Source organism: Crotalus tigris, unplaced genomic scaffold (assembly GCF_016545835.1).
Source record: "Crotalus tigris isolate CLP2741 ecotype Arizona unplaced genomic scaffold, ASM1654583v1 scf7180000017828.1554129, whole genome shotgun sequence".
NCBI classification, from domain to species: Eukaryota; Metazoa; Chordata; class Lepidosauria; order Squamata; family Viperidae; genus Crotalus; species Crotalus tigris.
The window spans coordinates 873,359-893,827 of NW_024096658.1; the positions used below are offsets into that span (position 1 = coordinate 873,359).

At 40.2% G+C, this 20,469-nt stretch overlaps 1 protein-coding gene across 1 annotated transcript in view; it reads right to left on the reverse strand.

The window, feature by feature from the left end:
- Positions 1-1,648: 1,648 nt before the first annotated feature.
- The window catches only part of TMEM135 (transmembrane protein 135), a 168,539-nt gene continuing 149,718 nt past the window's right edge, over positions 1,649-20,469 (reverse strand). Inside the window, exons 10-15 of the mRNA XM_039342959.1 lie at positions 15,692-15,859; positions 11,318-11,381; positions 9,635-9,711; positions 7,827-7,925; positions 5,639-5,706; positions 1,649-4,202 (exon numbers count right to left, since the gene is read on the reverse strand). Coding sequence (XP_039198893.1) covers positions 4,064-4,202; positions 5,639-5,706; positions 7,827-7,925; positions 9,635-9,711; positions 11,318-11,381; positions 15,692-15,859 — 615 coding nt within the window. The 3' untranslated portion in view covers positions 1,649-4,063. The remainder of the gene's footprint in view (positions 4,203-5,638; positions 5,707-7,826; positions 7,926-9,634; positions 9,712-11,317; positions 11,382-15,691; positions 15,860-20,469) is intronic.

Consider the following 20,469-nt stretch of genomic DNA (forward strand, 5'->3'; position numbering starts at 1 on the left):
TTCCTCTTTCCACACCTGATGGAGGAATTGTGCTTCCTCATGAGGGAAATGAATACTTTTTGTAAGAACTATCCCTTGCAATCATATTTTATTTCTCCCCAAGCAGCTTAAATTGGTCTGTTAAAAATCATATATAAATAAAAATAGCATTTTCAACTCCCACTCAAAGGTTTGCCACAATGTGCAGAGTTCAACATTTTTTTTAAATCCAGTGTTTTCCTCAGAGTAAGGCAAACTTTTTCTTGTGAAAGAAACACACCCAGAGAGTACTTGTTCTTTCAGACATAAGTGTCTCCCTAACAGTCAGTTTTCACTTACACATAACCTGACACGGCTCTATGAAACATCTACAACAGTGGATATAATCAATGAGTTTAGAAATCAATCTTCTGTGAGTTGCAATTGCAAATATTAAATTTCTGAAGTGATTCTATTTCAAAAAAGCTGAACAACATCTGCTACCGGCAATTTGAGCCTACTTGAAAAAGATAGCAGTAAGCCTCATTATGAAGAAATGTAAAAAATAAAGATCTAGGCCAGGGGTTCTCAAGTGGCAACTTTAAGACTTGTGGACTTCAACTCCCAGAATTCCTCAGCCAGCTTTGCTGGCTGAGGAATTCTGGGAGTTGAAGTCCACAAGTCTTAAAGTTGACACGGTTGAGAACCCGATTCTAGGCTCAATACAAAGATCTACCTTGAGTCGAAACGCAAAAAGACTATTAGTCCTTACAAAGATGTTATTTGCAACTCCCAAACTCATGTTTTCCAAATGAAGACAACTAAGAAATATAGATACTTCCGCAGAAGAATACCTGTGCATTTTCATATTTGTCTTCCCTTCTGCCATGTGACCCAAAATGACTTTTTTGGCTTGGCATCTGGGCATCTTATAGAACCACCCTCTCCAACCGGAATCGGCCCAATTTGCCAGATTATTTAGGGAGAAGCTCCTTGTGGGACAGTTTGGGACAGCCCCTCCCTGAAGACTTTTAGAAAGATGTTTAAAAACTGAGCGACTTTGGAGAGAGTTCCAGATGAGTTCGTGACTTGCACCTTCTTTTATTCCTATTTTTATTCGTGGCCTTCGTTGTATTTTTGTGACTGTGGCCAAGAGGATCGTTATGGGTTTATGGTTTTATGATTTAATTTTTAATGTTTAAAGTACCTTGGAGGTTTAAATTATTGTTATTATTATTGCATCATGGAAGTTGTGGAAAGTTTTGGGAGGGCAGCCTGATAAAAATGTGGTATCTAAATAAACAAATCACACAACAACTATGAACATTCAAAGAGCTTGGGTCTGTGGCACATCATAAACCTCTTCTTGCTCAGGTCCAGTCAATCGGAATTCTCCGCCCCTTCCCCAAGTTCCCCATACATGTTAGATCTCCCATGTTGTCCTGAGTAAAAAAAAAAATAAGAGTAAGAGGGAAGTGCTCAAACACTTGGACATCCTTCTGGCTCTTTCCCTCCCAATGCTGACTGCAGATGTCCTCCATCCCATTCCACCTCAGTTCTCCCGGCCCTCAAGTTAATTTATTGATGCCACAGAAGTTTTTCCTTTCAAGAAATTAGGATATTCAGAGAAAAGAAATACTGATGTTTGGAGATAGAATTAAAAATAAATGCTGACCAGGCACTTATTCTATTTATTTATTCTTCTATCTAGTCCAACCAGCAGGCGTTGGACTAGAAGATCTGCAAGGTCCCTCCTAACTCGTTATTCTATGTTCTTTGTTCTTCCAGGCATTAACAACTGCCCCACATTTTATACCATTTATATTTTGGGGTGTTGGTCTTGTACCGGTGTCGGGCTCCTTCAAACTATTTCAGCAGACTTCAAAGTCACAGGCAAACACATCAGATGGGAGTTGGATAGATCCCTGAGTTCTACGTTTACTTTTGTGAAGTACTTGCTCTATTGTAGAAGTCCCCAGTCTTTTGGGCACCAGGGACCGGTTCTGTGGAGAGAGGTTTTTTCGCAGACCGGAGGGAGCATGGGTTTTGTGTGCTGCCTTCATCCCGTGGTTGGGTCTTTGCTTGTCTGTGCAGACTGGCTACTGACGTGCCGCAGCCCGGTACCAGTCCACGTACTGGGGGTTTTGCACCCCTGTTCTATTGCCTTTCATAAGGAATATTGATCAAGAGGTTCATCATTCACCCCTACCTGGGACATTCAAACTTTCTGCTCATCTAGCAATTGACAATGCATCACTTCCACCACACAATTGGCAGTGACAAACTTTTAGGGCAGCCATCTGATTTAAACAATCTAAGATAATACAGAACAAGTATAAACAATAGTCTCTTAAAACAGCAGCCCCCAATCTTTTGGGCACCAGGGAACAGTTCCGTGGACAGAGGTTTTTCCGTGGACCAGAGGAGGCGTGGTTTCGTGTGCTGCCTGCATCCCACAAACGGGGCTTGCCTTGTTTGCGCAGCCCAGTGCTGATCCACAGACCAGGGGTTGGGGACTGCTATCTTAAAAGATTGACATATGATTTCATTCTCCAATAAAGACAATAAACACAGTCAGTCCTGTTAGTCCAAACAACAACTGGAACACAACTGCAAGCTTGGATTGAAATATTATTTCACACCAGAAAGAGAGAGATGCTCTACGGTATGATGTAATGTAGATTTTTTTTTCCCATTCCACTTTCCTTCCATTTCCATTCATTCAGTCTGAATGGCAATTCTGCCAGGTTCCTTAGGATCAAAATAAAAATGTATGCTCCTGTCCCGTGAATTCAGCATCATCGTTACAGAGAGTGAAATAAGAATACTAGATAATTTGTGTGCATATTCGAATCATATAATAGATGGGAAAAAATAGTTTACAGAAATTAAATCTAGTTCCAAGCAATCTCTCTCCTTCTGATACTTTTGATCACAGATATTTCAGCTTTTAAGAAATTGTACAGATCTAAGGGTGTTTTTTTTTTCTTTTAATCTCTCACATGCTTTGAAAGTCCTTCTCTGCAGTTCCTGTGCAACTATACTAAGGTGTCTACTAAGGTGACTGTTAAAGGAGAAATAAGATAATCCATCAAGGGAAGTGGCTTTGTGCAATGACTTACATTACATTAAGTGTCACAGGCTGGTCAGAAAATCAGCTAACACAATCTGTAGATGTAGATATCCCCAATATTCTCAATGTGTTCCCTTGTTTTACTTTATCCACTAAATATAAGGTCTTGGATTCACTTTGAATGTTACTGGAAACCAACATTAAAGTTTATAAAATCAAGGCAGCTGTATGTTCAGTGGCATATTCACTTTCCGAAGAACGTTGTTAGAACAGTGTAATTTTTTTTCTTCTTCCATTTATGTATGCAAAAACTGAAAACTGGTACATTCCATCTGGCAGTGATGATTTTCTATTATTTTGCAAGATCTCTTAAAAATTCCGAGTGTTCAACTTTTCCCCCCTCTCTTACCTCTCAGTGTGCAACTGGGTTTGGGGAGCTGATGCTCTCAGAAGACAGTAGTCAAAGCCAAAGTTGGATATAAACAGTGCAGTTGTATAAATAAAGTACCGATATTGCCTTTTTAAACAATTGTCAAGAGCCATAATAATCTTTTTTTTTTAAATCTATCTAAAGAAAATCTTTTTCACTAGAATCTAATCTGCAACTGTAGCATACATATACATATATGTTTTACATATCTTTTACTTCTAAATGTAAAAATATTATTTTTTTTTTATAAAAGGCTACCTACTGGAATGAGACAGAGTGAACTGTGGATGTATATCTTTTAAACCACATCTGGGCATTTTTTAAAAAATTTTCTTTTTCATATATATTAACCAGTCGATATATAATTTTTTTTAAAAATCTACCAGGTTGTGTCAACCAGCCACAGTGACCCAGAGCTTCTATCTAAGAAGGGAAGTGGAATTAAGTCACACCTTGCTATGGTGTTTCACTATTTTGATTGTATAACATAACTCACTGAAACAATACTGATGTGGAACACAAGCATTCTTCCATCTATTTGACTGTTAAGTTAATTAACTCTTAGGACAGCCATTGGTCAGACATAATCATAAACGGATATATCAGTTCCAAAATTTTTCAATAGGTCTCTCTGGTGGAACAATTGTGTATCTTGGGTCGAGTTCTGGACAGAAATCCTTAAAATGCTTAGATGCTTCAGTACCGAATGCGTCTAATATTTTTCTGTTCATGACACCAAATCTAGAAAATGAAAAATCCAAAATTAATTTGCTATATAACTCAGGGAATAAAGCAACATAAAACAGGATTATGATCTCTGAGGTAGTGAATTTAACTTTTCCTCCGTCAAAGTTTAGGGATTTAAAACTATGTTCATCCCACTAAAAAACGATCATGAAATAATGTATTTATTAAAAGAAGCATGCAATGATATATTAAGAGAAATATAATAAACATACTTACTATGTTTATACACTACAATGGTAAAAGGATAAGAAATGGCAAAAATATTTTCAAATAAACCCGGCTGAAATGTTCTTTATATTAGGTTTTAAGTTAAGAATTTGTATCCTTTCAAAGGCCTTCAAAAATTTCCGATGTTTGGTATTTTTTTTCCTCCAATGTTTCAAATAAACTTTTTTATCAGACTTCTTGTATAAGGCTAACCAACTTTCAGTGAATGTTATTTCTTGCTAGCCAAGTAGACGAGAAAAGGTTGCAATCTGAAATATTATTCTATTTCTCTTTGGGACTAATGAAAGTCGCAATTAATGCAAACTAAAATTGTGGTTAAAAATGACACTCTGTCTAAATCACTCCACTTTTGGGGGCCCAACTACAAATCTTATGTACTGAAGGACAATTCTGTTCATGAAAACTATGAAGGGAACGCTAGGATCACAAGGAAAACTAGAAATCTTAAGAGAAAACCCAGTCTTCGAGCTTTGCACTCCTAGAATGTTTGGTTTTTTTAATTGTGTTAATTGACCATCTTGTCATTTAACACAAAATGCCTTCAAAATTCCTTTAAAAAGGAAGTCTGGTATCCATCATGTTTCTTACAGAAATGAACAATGGTAATCACTGGGACCCAAAGGTGCTTTTTTTCAAAAAGCAAGTGGACTTTCTTTCTTTCTTTCTTTCTTTCTTTCTTTCTTTCTTTCTTTCTTTCTTTCTTTCTTTCTTTCTTTCTTTCTTTCTCTTTCTTTTCTTTTCTTTCTTTCTTCTCTCTCTCTCTCTCTCTCTCTTTCTTGCTTATGAAAACATTTCATTTCTCAAGCTTCCAAGAAAGTTCAGTTGCCTTTTGGAAAAAGCACCTTTGGGACAACCATGATGTTGGAATATTCATGAGCAGGAAGAGTCATGTGGTAACTCAGTCAGCCAATGGGAAGAAAGTGCTACTGAGTCTGTGCAAAAGAGTATTGAGTTAGGAGCTGGATTTCCAGTCTCTGATTTTGTCTCTGGTCTGTCTCTGTAAGAAGTCTTCATTAAGCTATGTTGCTGTAAAGAAGAATGGTATTGTAAATATTTTGATATAAATATAAAGAAGTTATTTTGAATCAGCTAAATGCAGTCAACTGTGAGAGCTTCTGATTTATTTTTTCACCAATAGAGAAATTAAAATTCTCTAACACATGACCTGGATAATAGACATGTAACCACTGAGAGTTACTCACTTTCCTTTCGTTAATCGCAATAGGAATTTCCAGTATGACGGTCTCAGGTTCTGGACTTCCATCACAGCCTAAAAACAAAAATTCTGGCTTTAACTTGGGAATTCAATTAAACACTTTGCTATACTTAAACCCCACTCCATCAGACTCTGGGCAGCTTACAAAATCCCCCCTCCAACCTCCCCCAATCAAAACAGTTAACAAGCAGCTGGGGCTAAAACAATCAGAACAGTAAACAGCACAAATATATGAACACACACATGAAACCCAGCTTGGGACCAGAGTCGGATCTTAAGACTTCCTGGAACCCAAGGAGAATGGGCACCATCCATACTTCAGGGAAGGGACAGGGATGTGATGTTCCAGAGGGCAGGGGCTGAAGAAGTAAAAGCATGTTTCCTTAGTCCCTCAAGATAGCAAAATTTAATTGAAGGGATCCGGAGTGCATTCACTTGTCCAAGTGTACCAGGCAGGCAGAAACAATGGGAGAGAGATGGCTGCCCAGATAATAAGGTCCTGGGTCACAAAGGACTTTCTAGGTGCATCTTGAACTACTTTCAGAAGCCTACTGGCAACCACTAAGTTGTGCAGCAGTGGTTGCCAGTACACATGGGCATAATATGAAGAGTCTACGACAACTCACCATGGCCAACTTGCCATGGCTATCTCACCGCTGCCAACTGGTTGCGGTCAACTCAAAGTGGGACAACTCGCCATGGCCAACTTGCCACGGCCATCTCACTGCTGCCAACTGGTTGCAGTCAACTCAAAGTGAGACAACTCGCCAGGGTCAACTTGCCATGGCCATCTTACCGCTGCCAACTGTTGCGGTCAACTCAAAGTGAGACAACTCGCCATGGCCAACTTGCCACGGCCATCTTACTGCTGCCAACTAGTTGCAGTCAACTCAAAGTGAGACAACTCGCCATGGCCAACTTGCCACGGCCATCTCACCACTGCCAACTGGTTGCGGTCAACTCAAAGTGGGACAACTCGCCATGGCCAACTTGCCACGGCCATCTCACCGCTGCCAACTGGTTGCGGTCAACTCAAAGTGGGACAACTCGCCATGGCCAACTTGCCACGACCATCTCACCGCTGCCAATTGGTTGTGGTCAACTCAAAGGGGGACAACTTGCCATGGCCAACTTGCCACGGCCATCTCACCGCTGCCAACTGGTTGCGGTCAACTCAAAGTGGGACAACTCGCCATGGCCAACTTGCCACGGCCATCTCACCGCTGCCAACTGGTTGCGGTCAACTCAAAGTGGGACAACTCGCCATGGCCAACTTGCCACGACCATCTCACCGCTGCCAATTGGTTGTGGTCAACTCAAAGGGGGACAACTCGCCATGGCCAACTTGCCACGGCCATCTCACTGCTGCCAACTGGTTGCGGTCAACTCAAAGTGGGACAACTCGCCATGGCCCACTTGCCACGACCATCTCACCGCTGCCAATTGGTTGTGGTCAACTCAAAGTGGGACAACTTGCCATGGCCAACTTGTTGCAGGACAAGATTTACATGAATATCAAAGAAATAATCAAATAGAATCATTAAAGAAAGGGTGTCAAGGAGGGCCGAAATAAAATGTATCTATGGAGCTTCTCAATCCTCCAGATCAGGGATCCTCAACTCCCAGTCTGTGGACCAGTGCCGGGCCGTGGCATGCCAGCAACTGCTCTGTACAAACAAAGTTCCATCCGCAAGATGTAGGCACGTAAAACCACGCCCCTTCCGGTCTGCGGAAAAACCTTTCTCCATGGAACTGGTCCCTGCCCAAAAGGTTGGGGACCTCTGCTCCAGGTCATAGTTATCGCAAAAATACTTTTTCACAGGACAACTGGACTTTCTTGATTTTTCTTTGAAGACATTTCGTTTCTCACCCACTGACACCAAACTGAGAGAACACCAAGTATCTCTCAATTCCATCCTGTGCTCCAAATATTTTCTTCTATCAATGCAGTTGTTTGGGCTGTTGGAACATGTCCCCAGCTATGGCAGGTTTGATAATCTCTCCTTCTCTAGCAGCATGTAAATGCTAACAAACCTCTTAAAGTGAAATAAGAGTCAAGCAGCTATCGTATGAAGGAAATGTCCAGGACAAACTGCCCTACGTCCTTTTACTTTACTTAATGAGCAACCTTAGACATAAACAAAAGAGTTTGAACCTAAAGAACGGAAACTTACAGCTTGGAAGCAGATGGCTGTGGATACAGCATAGATTATACTGTCCGCATGAGGGAAATAAGGAACCTTTCCAGCTTCGATGCCTTTGAAATACATGGTCTATAAAATTTAAAAAAAATAAATAATCAAGCAAGCAAGTGAATGAGTTTCCAAAAAAGACTAATGATGTAAGGCTAGGCACAAGAAAAATGACCCATACAGGGAGTCAACCCTACAAGGCTTTTTAAAAAGCAACAGTGGAATCAACTGAGTATATCCTCCAGTGCATGGTTCATTCATAGTTATTGAGGATCACTGATGTGACTACTTTAGACTGTGGACTTAATGGTCTGAGCTGAAAAGAAAAGAAAAGAAAAACCTCTTCGGATGGTATAAAATATACTACAGGTAACCCTCGACTTATAAGCACAATTGGCCCCAAAATTTCTGTTGCTAAGTGAAACATTTGTCCCATTTTACAACTCTTTTGGCCACAGTGGTTAAGTGAATCTCTGCAGCTGTTAGATTAGTAACACGGTTGTTGAGTGAATCGGGCTTCCCCCATTGACTTTGCTTGTCAGAAGGTCGCAAAAGGGGATCGCGTGACCCCGGGACACTGCAACCGTCATAAATATGAGTCAATTGCCAAGCATCTGAATTTTGATCATGTGACCAGGGGGAGGCTGCAAAGGTTATGAAAAATGGTCATGGGTCATTTTTTTCAGTGCCATTGTAAGTTCGAACATCACTATATGAACTGTTGTACGTTGAGGACTACTTGCATTTGATTGATTTCCAAGTGTGGGAATTCTAATATCTGATTAGCAAGATTCTTCGACCAGGCTAAGTCAGTAGAGGCATGATAGGAAAGAACAATGAGAGTCTTTTCCAATTTGCTGCTCTCCAAATATATTGAAACAAGAAAATGAAGTGTGATGCAGTGTGGTGTGGTGGGGTGTGATGGAGTGGAGTGGAGTGGAGTGGAGTGGAATGGAATGGAATGGAATGGAATGGAATAGAATAGAATAGAATAGAATGGAATGGAATAGAATAGAATAGAATAGAATAGAATATGGGCAGAGAAGAGAAGAGAAGAGAAGAGAAGAGAAGAGAAGAGAAGAGAAGAGAAGAGAAGAGAAGAGAAGAGAAGAGAGAAGGGTAAATAGAACAGAATAGAATAGAAGAATAAATAGAATAGAAGAGTAAATAGAAGAGAAGAGAAGAGAAGATAATTAGAAGAGAAGAGAATATGGGCTGAGAAGAGAAGAGTAAACAGAATAGAATAGAAAGAATAGAACAGAATAGAATAGAATATGGGAAGAGAAGAGAAGAGAAGAGAAGAGAAGAGAAGAGAAGAGAAGAGAAGAGAAGAGAGAAGGGTAAATAGAACAAAATAGAATAGAAGAGTAAATAGAATAGAAGAGAAGAGAAGAGAAGAGAATTAGAAGAGAAGAGAATATGGGCTGAGAAGAGAAGAGTAAACAGAATAGAATAGAAAGAACAGAAAGAATAGAATAGAATAGAATTCTTAATTAGAAAAAAGGAATTTGTCTCTGGTGCATAAACTCGCAGTGTCTGTGCAAAACAACAAAATAATCATAATCATAATAACAATAACAATGGACTTCAAACTCTCAAGAGTTCGTCAACAGCCTCTCTAAGAAGCAGCCCTGCAGACTAGCTAAGAACTGGATCCTAATATTTTTGAACGGTGCTTTCTACTCATCTAGAAAATACATGGTTGGGGAGCTTGACTTGGAGAATCACTGGATGAAACTAATTCTGCCACTCCTGAGGAAAAAACATTCTGACAGCACAAAGAGGCTCACCTCTACTAGTTTGGAAGCCAAGTACATTGAAATAGATGTGCTTCTGTAAAACATCATTGACAATCCAGCTAGGGACCCTGCGTGGTTAAAAAAAAGACACATAAAGTAAATTAGCTAAGTTCTGAATACTGGACCACATGAAATTCTACTCTAGCAGTTTCCAAATAAATGGAGAGAAAGGGAGTCTAGTTGGATTGAAAAAAGTTTATCTAGTTCAGCATCCTGTCTCACCCTTGTGGACAACCTGATGCCACTGAGACATCTTTCCACCTTGAAGGTTTATAAAGAGCTCAGGGTACTTGAGGTAAAACAGATCATCCTTCCCTTTCTGATTTGCTGCAGGGAATCATGCTGGAGAAGGCTAATACATCACTGTGACAGTCAGGAGTCACTTAAAACTTGATCTGTCTACTCCTGTTTTGAAGCCACTGCAAATTAGGTATATCACATCACCGGTAGAAAATGTTACACTTCAGTCAGGTGCTGTGTGAGGAAGTGATTCCTTTGATCTGCCCTAAAATTTTCACTATTCAGCTTCATTGGATGAATGCTGATTTTTAACACCATGAGAAGGGGGGGGGAGAGAAAGGTATCACAATGATCAACATATCCTCCGATAAATCATATATTCAAGACTTGTAACCATTCTATCCTAGGCCCCTTTCTTTTTTATTTCTTAGTATACTTTCTTTTTAATAATAATAATAATAATAATAAAAATAAAAAAAACTTGGAAGGGACCTTGGAGGTCATCTAGTCCAACCCCCTGCTCAGGCAGGAAACCCTATACCATTTCAGACAAATGGCTGTCCAGTGTCTTCTTAAAAACCTCCAGTGTTTGAGCAACCACAGCTTCTGGAGGCAGGTTGTTCCACTGGTTAATTGTTCTGACTGTCAGAAAGTTTCTCCTTAGTTCTAGGTTGGTTCTCTCCTTGATTAGTTTCCATTCGTTGCTTCTTGTCCTGCCTTCAGTTGCTTTGGAAAATAGCTTGACTCCCTCTTCTTTGGGGCAGCCCCTGAGATATTGGAACATTGCTATTATGTCCCCCCTCGTCCTTCTCTTCATTAAACTAGACATACCAGTTCCAGCAGCTTTTCCTTATATGCTTTAGCCTTCAGTCCCCTGATCGTCTTTGTTGCTCTTCTCTGTACTCTTTCTAGAGTCTCAACATCTTTTTTACATTGCGGTGACCAAAACTGGATGCAGTATTCCAAGTGTGGCCTTACCAAGACCTTGTAAAGTGGTATTAATACTTCACGTGATCTTGATTCTATCCCTCTGTTAATGCAGCCCAGCACTGTATTGGCCTTTTTGGCAGCTGCAGCACATGGCTGGCTCATATTTAAGTGATTGTCCATTAGGACTCCGAGTTCCCTCTGGGGTTGCTTCTGTTCTTACAATCTGTTCTAGCATTACTCTCAGCCCAAAAAACCCCCCTGATTTTTCAATACTGCAAATGTTCTGTGCCAGACGTGGTCTCCACGCCACCTTTGTGTATTACGGTAACTAGCTTCGTAATTTATCAAGGCTTCCTTGCAATCATTTATGGAGCTTCCACCCTATAAGATGCACAACATTATTCTCCAGAAAGTATCTGAAAGCTTTTCACTCTTAGGGAGATGCATGGAAACTATTAACTTTGGGAATCTGAGAGGGACGGTTGGGAGGAAATGTAGATTTACCTGCAACAAGTGCGTGTACTTCATCATCCAGGTTCCGTACCCATCGCAGGAAACAGCTTGTACCCTGCATTTTAAAGGTAATCATGGCAACATTGTTGTCATTGCAACACAATAATCTAGTAGCAATAGGTTATTGTTCCCATAATAGATCCTAATAATAGCCTTAAAATTTAATCGGGCAAAGAAAAATGATTATGGCTTCAACTTTGATCACTAATTTATAGCTACCCTGTGCTATGCATATAAAATAAAATAAACACTGTATTTGGGAATATATTAAAAGGTTATTCAACAGGACAAAGCTTCAGCCAAATCCAAAGAGCTAGTATTGTGTGAGGAGGATGTTTAAGATAACAGTTTGCTAATTATTAAATAACTGAATAATGTCTGTACGAGAAGGGATGATCACATGCATGCAAATGTATGTGATCATCCCTTCTCGTACAGACATTATTCAGTTATTTAATAATTAGCAAACTGTTATATTAAACATCCTCCTCACACAAAGAAGCCTGTATATTTCTTATCTACTTTAAACTTCTATTATGGAGAATTTGTGTCACCATTGCGCACATTTAGGTATTGCATATAAAAACTGTGCATGGTAACGTCTTACCTCTAAATGACTTTTTTAGTTTTAATCGTAATGTAACACGGACGAACAACCGTTTTAAACTTAATGTAAACCGCTTTAAACTTTACGGTAAAATTTTTGATTTTTGTTCAAGGAAAAATCTTCAGGAAGAAGGGATAGAACTGGAATGGTGGCCATATCTCCAATTGCAGTCAAGATATAGGAAAGATAAAAAAGATTGGGGTATAAAAACAGAGTCGACAGAGTTAGATAAAATATTATTAGAAACTGAAGATAAAATGATTAAAAGACTATATCACTACCTTCTAGACCAGACAATGTTTGAAGAGCAGGTCAAGGAAACTATGTTAGTGTGGAGTAGGGATTTCAGCTTTAATATTGATTTACATATTTGGCAAGAATTGTGCGAAAGAGACAGGAAACTCATTTTAGCCACTTCTTATAAGGAAAATCTTTATAAGATGTTTTACAGATGGCATTTCCCACCCACGAGGTTAGCAAAAATGGGCCCAAATCTTTCACCTATATGTTGGAAATGTAAAATAGCAATAGGGACCTATTACCATATATGGTGGGAATGTCCTAAAGCCCATGATTATTGGAATAGGATAAGAAAATGGTTGAAAGAAATATTAATGTTGGAGATAGAGCTAAAACCTGAACTCTTTTTATTGGGTATAACCACAGATAAATATGATAAGGGAATAGTCTATTTGATGTTGCACATCTTGACTGCTGCTAGACTGGCTTCTGCACAAAAATGGAAGAACAAAGAAACTCCCACAGATGAAGAGATACTGCCTAAAATACTATCTTGTGCTGAAATGGACAGGCTTACGATGGAATTGAAAGATAAAAGCGGATCAGAATATTTTGAAATCTGGGATAAATTGTACCATTGGTGGAAATCGAGGAGGACTGTTGGGGTTATAGATTAGCGATAAGATGAAATATATATATTCTTAGCTTAGCAAATAGAGAAAATGTATTTAGTATTGTATAAAAAGTTTATATACATTTATAGAGATAAAGAATTGAGTTTAAGAAGAGAAATAATTTGACAGAAATGTTCAAACTGGAATGTTACGTCATGTCCAATGATTTCTTTTTTAAAAAAATGTATTATAAATAAAAAACTTTTTAAAAATTTAAAAAAAATGATTTTTGTAACAGAGTTGTCAAAGTCTGGAATATGTTACCCGATTCAGTTGTCTCAGCTACTAACTGTCACGATTTTAATTCTAACTTCACTTCTGTGAACCTCACCCCATATTTAAGAGGTTCCTAAGGGGACACACGTAAGTGCACTAACATGCCTATCGCCCCCGTCACGTGTTAATTGTTTTTCATTTTGCTCGTTCGAATTTGTAACTTTTGTTTCGCAAATAAATGTAAATAACTAAATAAACTTTAGCCAGGTAGCTGAGAAAGTTTGGTGCGGTGGTTAAAGTACTGATCTAGAACAGGAGATGGTGAGTTTTAGTCCCATATTAGGCATCAAAACCAGCTTTGGGCCAGTCGCTCTTTCTCAGCCCAACCCACCTCACAGGGCTGTTGTTGTGGGGAAAACAGGAGGAGGAAGGTGTGTTGGATATGTTTGATGCCTTGAGTTAATTATAAAAATAACAAAGCTGGGATACAAACGCATAAACAAATGATGAAAAGTGATAATCCAGTACAACAGAACGCAGGTGCCATTAGGCATTTTACATCGCGGGTGTCAAACTCGATCACCTCACGTGACGTATCCTGACATATTGTGATGTTTTTTTGCCTTTGCAGAGCCGGGGTGGACGTGGCCTGTGTGTGACGCATCCGGCCTGCGGGCCGCCAGTTTGAGACCCATTTTACACGAAGGCAGCATTACAAAATTAGAAAGCATTCCCTCCGCTGATTAATAATAATAATAATAATAATAAAGTTGGAAGGGACCTTGGAGGTCATCTATTCCAACCCCCCTGCTCAGGCAGGAAACCCTATACCATTTCAGACAAATGGCTGTCCAGTCTCTTCTTAAAAACTTCCAGTGTTGGAGCATTCACCGCTTCTGGAGGCAGGTTGTTCCACTGGTTAATTATTCTAACTGTCAGGAAGTTTCTCCTTAGTTCTAGGTTGCTTCTCTCTTTGGTTAGTTTCCATCCGTTGCTTCTTATCCTGCCTTCAGGCGCTTTGGAAAATAGCTTGACTCCCTCTTCTTTGGGGCAGCCCCTGAGATATTGGAACACTGCTATCATGTCCCCCCTTGTCCTTCTCTTCGTTAAACTAGACATACTCAATTCTAGCAACCATTCCTTATATGTTTTAGCCTCCAGTCCCCTAATCATCTTTGTTGCTCTTCTCTGTACTCTTTCTAGAGTTTCAACATCTTTTTTATATTGTGGTGGCCAAAACTGGATGCAGTATTCCAAGTGTGGCCTTACCAAGGCCTTGTAAAGTGGTATTAATACTTCACGTGATCTTGATTCTATCCCTCTGTTAATGCAGCCTAGCACTGTGTTGGCCTTTTTGGCAGCTGCAGCACACTGCTGCCTCATATTTAAGTGATTGTCCACTAGGACTCCGAGGTCCCTCTCATAGTTACTACTATTGAGCAAGGTACCTCCTATACTATACCTGTACATTTGGTTTTTCTTGCCTAAATGTAGAACCTTGCTTTTTTCAGCATTTCTAGTCTGAAGTTCTACCGTTTCAGTCAATCCATTAGCTGAGTGGACAGTTCTGCCTATTTTGATTTCTATACAAGCTTGTAGAAAGAAATAACCTTCCTGACTGCCATCAGAAGAAGAAATAATCAGGAAAATATTGGAATGTGCAGAGATGGACAGATTAACTATGAGGCTGAAAGATAAAGAAGATACAGACTACTATCAAATTTGGAACCTATTTTATTCTTGGCTAGAGGAAAGAATGAAGGATTAGGAATTGAACATGCATTAGCATAGCAAACTCCAGACAACTTGTTGATTGGAAAAATTAACATATGTTGATGAAAAAAAAACAATAAAATCTTTACATACAGAATTAACCTTCACAAAGCAATGCTTCTGCTGTGCACTGGAGCTAGAGAAAAAACAACAACCCAGGCATATAGAGAAAGTGGGACTTGCTTGCATAGTAAACCTATTTGTAGCTATGTGAGGAAAATAGAAGGAGAAAGGAACATTTTGTGTGTTCGCCACCTTACTTGTAAAAAAAATGGAGGCAGGGAATGAATGAATGAATGAAATTGATTAAAAATTAATTTTAACCCAACTCATTGATAACATTAATTCATTAAAATTTAAGCTAATTGAAAATATTAAGGGTGGTTTTATAATAACCACTTAACTAAACTCCAATTCTACTGAGCCATGATAATAGGTTTTTTTTTTTAACCCTCACATTTTTGCTACTCATTTACAGCCCTTGTTTTTCCCTCTCGGAGTAATGGAATGTTATAGGTCAGAGAAAATGAAGTCCTGTCAATTTCCACCTTGCCCCTATTAAGAGGTTATGCATTTCTGACTGAACCCACCAATTTCCCTCTAATGCTCATTAAAGGGCATTAAGTCTCTATCCACATTAGGTTAAAAACAAGGTTGGATAATGCCACCGTATATATATATTTTTTCCCTTCAAAACTGTTCGCAAATAACACGTTTCATTTCGCGTCAAGAGATACTCTGCTCCAGAACAATAAAGGTACTTAACTAAAAGGTTGCAACAGCGGCAGCAGCTGCTGCCAGATGAAGAAGCTTAGCATAATTGCGTTCTAATTTTTCAGCACTTTTGAAACTTACTTTGTATATACTGACAAATGACCCAAGGAAAGCTCCAAGCTGGAAATTTTCTTTGTTGTAGAAAAGCGAGAGAAGCCGGGATGGTTTTGTAAACAGATGTCGGAACGTGGATGGGATGCGAAGGCAACACTGGATCAAGTATCCAACGCTAAACATCCTAATGAAGCCCTAGAAAAGATATTAAGAAGGTGCCATTGAGGAAAAAACAGTATCAGGAATTCCACACATGAGCTTCACAAGGAATAATTGAAATATGTGCTCGCCAGGAACTATTATTTCTGCTCTTTGCTAAATACCCTTGTTCTTCCGATTTGTTTTTATCTCAAAATGTTATTATTGGATCAGTCTGATTTGTATTTCCCAGATAGTCTGCACAGTATATTGTGCTAGTCCTCTACTTACCGCCACAATTGAGCCCCAAATTTCTGTTAAGTAAGACATTTGTTAAGTGAATTTTGCCCCATTTTATGAGCTTTCTTGCCTTGGTTGTTAAGTGAATCACTGCAGTTGGTAAGTTAGTAACCCGGCTGTTAAGTGAATCGGGCTTCCCCCATTGACTTTTGTTTGTCAAAAGGTCGCAAAAGGGGATCACATGAGTCCGGGACACAACAGAGGTTAATTAAATACGAACCAGTTTGCCAAACATCTGAATTTTGATCGCCTGATCATGGGAATGCTGGAAAGGTCGTAACTGTGAAAAATGTCCATAAGTCAGTTTTTTCAGTGCCGTTGTAACTTTGAACGGTCACTACACAAATTGTTGTACGTCAAGGACTACCTGTACAGGTACACCTCAACTTACAACCATTCGTTTAGTGACCGTTTGAAGTTACAACGGCAAGTGTGACCATTTTTCACACTTATGACCACTGCAGCATCCCCATGGCCATGTGTTTAAAATTTGGGAGTTGAGCAAATTTAGTTTAGTTTAGGACAGTTGCAGCATCCTGCAGTTATGTGATCCTCATGGAAACCTTCCTAGCTGGCTTCCAACAAAAAAGTCAATGGGGGAAGCCAGATTCACTTAATAACCACGTGATTTACTTAACAACCACAATGAGTCACTTAACAAGAGGGCCAAAATAGATCGTAAAATGGGGTACAATTCATTTAACAACTGTCTTGCTTAGCAATGGAAATTTTGGGCGTCATTGTGACCCGCTAAGTCGAGAACTATCTGTATGAACTCTAACCCTTTTTAGATGTTTTGAAATAACTATCATTTTTTTTCCTTTTACCTTATTTAAGGCTGACTTTTGTGTTTTATTTGTTGGTCTATGACCAAATAAAGATTTGGTTTGATTTCAGCCTCACTATAAAGCACGCTTTTAATGTCAAGACTTGACATGGACAGATTTTATTTCTACCTGGAAGCCATTGATCTGAAACCCTGCTGTGTTTACAAAGTTTTCAATTTAGGAGAAAGAATAGTTACTGGCTGACATTACTTTTCCTCTAGAAACGTCCAAATTGTTGTTGGCTCTTCTCTTCTCTTTACAAAAATCTTGGGAGGCCAATGAGGCTTGGAGAGGCTGATTGATTTACCCAAAGAGATCTCTGAAACTGACATTGTCGGGACTGAGTAACAATCTGAACCTAGGTCAGCTCTGTCCCAGTGCTACACAGAGAGTTCTAGGCCAGGGGTAGGCAACCTTGGCTCTTTTATGACTCGTGGACTTCAACTCCCAGAATTCCTGAGCCAGCCATGCTGAGGGGAAAGGGAGAGGTTTCCAAGCTGAGCCATGCTGGCTCAGGAATTCTGGGAGTTGAAGTCCACGAGTCATAAAAGAGCCAAGGTTGTCTACCCCTGCTCTAGGCCAGTGTTTCCCAAACTTGACAATTTTAAGGCATGAGGACTTCAACTCCCAGAATTCCACAGCCAGCGTGGAATTCTGGAAGTTGAAGTCCACATGCCTTAAAATTGTCAAGTTTGGGAAACACTGCTCTAGGCTATCATAACTCTCCAAACATTCAATAACTCCTTGGGGAAGAATGAACTTCTTGATTCCCAGCTCAGCTATTTATTTTTAGTAGACCTTGAGCGTTTCCTTTTCTTGGAGTAATTTGGGCAGCTACTCCTGGCCTACAACCATGTAATGGCTGGTAGCACTGCAGATAAAAATTAAAAACAAGCAGCTTGAGGCATATTTCATTAACTCATCACACACCCTTCCCTGGCATCTTAAAAGCAGCCTGTTACATTTCCCCTCTCTCTTGTGAATCAATTTGTCCAAACAAATTAGCTCTATCAGTCAATTCATCTCTGCTTCGCCTTACTGGCGCTGGGGCCTTTTAAGTTCAAGGCATTAGTTTCACTCAAAACAGAAAGTCAAATCTCTTGCTCCTTAGTACCATTCCGGTGGGCCAAACCTCAGTACCTCAGGGTTGTGAAACAAAAAGGGAAACATTGCTGTGAGAAAGATCTTCCAGTCTTCTCACAAAGTTAATATTGGGATGGGGGAAAATGTGACCAGGGGATTTGGGCAGGCTGGTGCAATGTAGGCCATTGGGGGTGGGCTTTTCACCTTTCACTTCACTAGTGAATTGTCCAAAATGGTGGTGTCTGTGCAAGCACAAAGCCATTGGCGAGAATGCACCAAGACCACAATGTTTAAGTCAGTGGTTCTCAACCTTTTTAATGCCGCAACCCCCAACCGGTCGTAAGTCGAGGACTACTCAACCGGTCGCAAGTCGAGGACTACTCAACTGGTGCAGCACCATTTGCAGAATGGGACTTTTGGCGGGCTCAGCAGGGCAGAGACAGCCTGGACAATTCCTATTGGCTTTTGAAAGCCAATAGAATTAGACTCTATTCAAGAGAGTCTATTCTATTGGCTTTCAAAAGCCAATAGAATAAAAGGGAGTAGCACAGCTAAGGAAAAGGGGGAAAAAATGGCGGACTGCGTTGTTTGGCGACCCCCGTGAAATGGTCGTTCGGCCCCAAATGGGGTCCCAACCCACAGGTTGAGAACCACTGGTTTAAGTGAAAAAACTCAGAACACAAAGATATTTATGAAAACATAGGAACTAGAATTCACACTCAAGCACTTTCAAGTCTTCAGTTCTTCCAGGAACTACTTTGCAAGGGATACACCAGAGCGAAAGGAGATTTAGGTGTTGTAAAGAGTTCCAATCAATGCTAATTAGCGGATTTAATGATTTGTTTCAATATCTAGTCCACTTTCAGAGCTCTGAATACATGTACATGCTAATCTCTAGAAGGGGGCACGCTGGCCTAATGGTTAAGATGCTGGGCTTGTCAACCAGAAGCTTGGCAGTTCAAGATCCAAGGGCCACGTGATGGATGAACTCCCATTCTTGCCTCAGCTCCTGTCAATCTAGCAGTTCAAAAGCATGCAAATGCAAGAAGATAAATAGGTACCACTTCGGTGGGAAGTTAAGAGCATTCCGTGTGTTTTGGCATATAGTCGTGTTGGCCACATGATGATGGAAGTGTCTTCAGACAATGCTGGCTCCCTCAACTAAGAAATGGAGATGAGCACACACACACACACCCAGAGTTGGACCCAACTGGACAAGGGAAACCTTTATTTTTACTTTTGTTATTCAGACCTAGCACCTGCCTTTCAGATTTACAGCTGTCAGAATAAGTGACTATTTCTTGTACAGTATTTCTTCACACAGTATGACCTCAACTCATTGAGAATACAGAGGAACATTTGCTTCTAGTACAGTGGTTCTCAACCTTTTTAATGCCACGACCCCCAACCGGTTGTAAGTCGAGGACTAAACCAGTTGTAAGTCGAGGACTACCCAACCAGTCGTAAGTCGAGGACTTTCTCTGCCCGGGAGCACCGTGCATGCGTGGTGCCGCCCCCTGCACCGGCCAAGGCGTAGCTGGCAAGCGGCAGAGACGGAGCAGGCCGACCACCGGCTGGGCCACCAGCTGGCCCAGCCCAAGGGAGGTAAGGCACCTGCCGGAAAAGGGGAAAAAATGGCGGATAGCCTTGCTTGGTGACCCCCGTGAAATGGTTGATCGACCCCAAATGGGGTCGTGACCCATAGGTTGAGAACCGCTGTTCTAGTACCTTGGCAGCTAGTAAAGTTATTTGAGAATGGGGAAGTCTGTCTAAACTTTCATATTTACTTGAAATTCGGTATTCTGCGAGCAAGGAGGAGAAAGACCTGTTTTAGCAGTGATGTCAGCAAGTAGCAAAAACAATAATGCCATAAAGAGCTCAGGTACTAAGAAGGGTGGGCAAGATCATAGATGTCTACTCGTCCATCTGGTGTCATTGCCTATCTTAGCTCTGTTTGTTCTACGTATCTCCATGTCATTTCCATACACCATAACACTTTTCAGGAATGTTCTTCCCACCTTCTACTTATGCGTTAAAGCAGCATTTTAAAAACTTGGCAACGTTAAGATGTGTGGACTTTAAATTCTTGAACTGCTGGCTGGAAGTCTAGAAAATTGAAATCCGCATATCTTAAAGTTGCCACGTTTGAAAAACATTGTAGATTTTTGCTGTCCTCTTTCTCATGGCCTGCCAGTCTGAACATTTCCTTTAGCTGTCAAGTAATGTGATTCTTGGGAATCTGTAGGAGTCCTTTGTAAGGCTGTCAAATCAGATTTCTAAACCCTTCTCTCTCACACATAAACTAGTGTCAACATGGCTAAGTGCAAGAGCATAGTACAACTTATCAGAAAGCAAACAGCTCTAGATGACTCAAGCTACTAAACGGAGCCAAACCACACAGTGAAGAAAAAGGCAAAACAATTTCAGAGTCATTAACCTCAAGGAAAATTCGTTTTG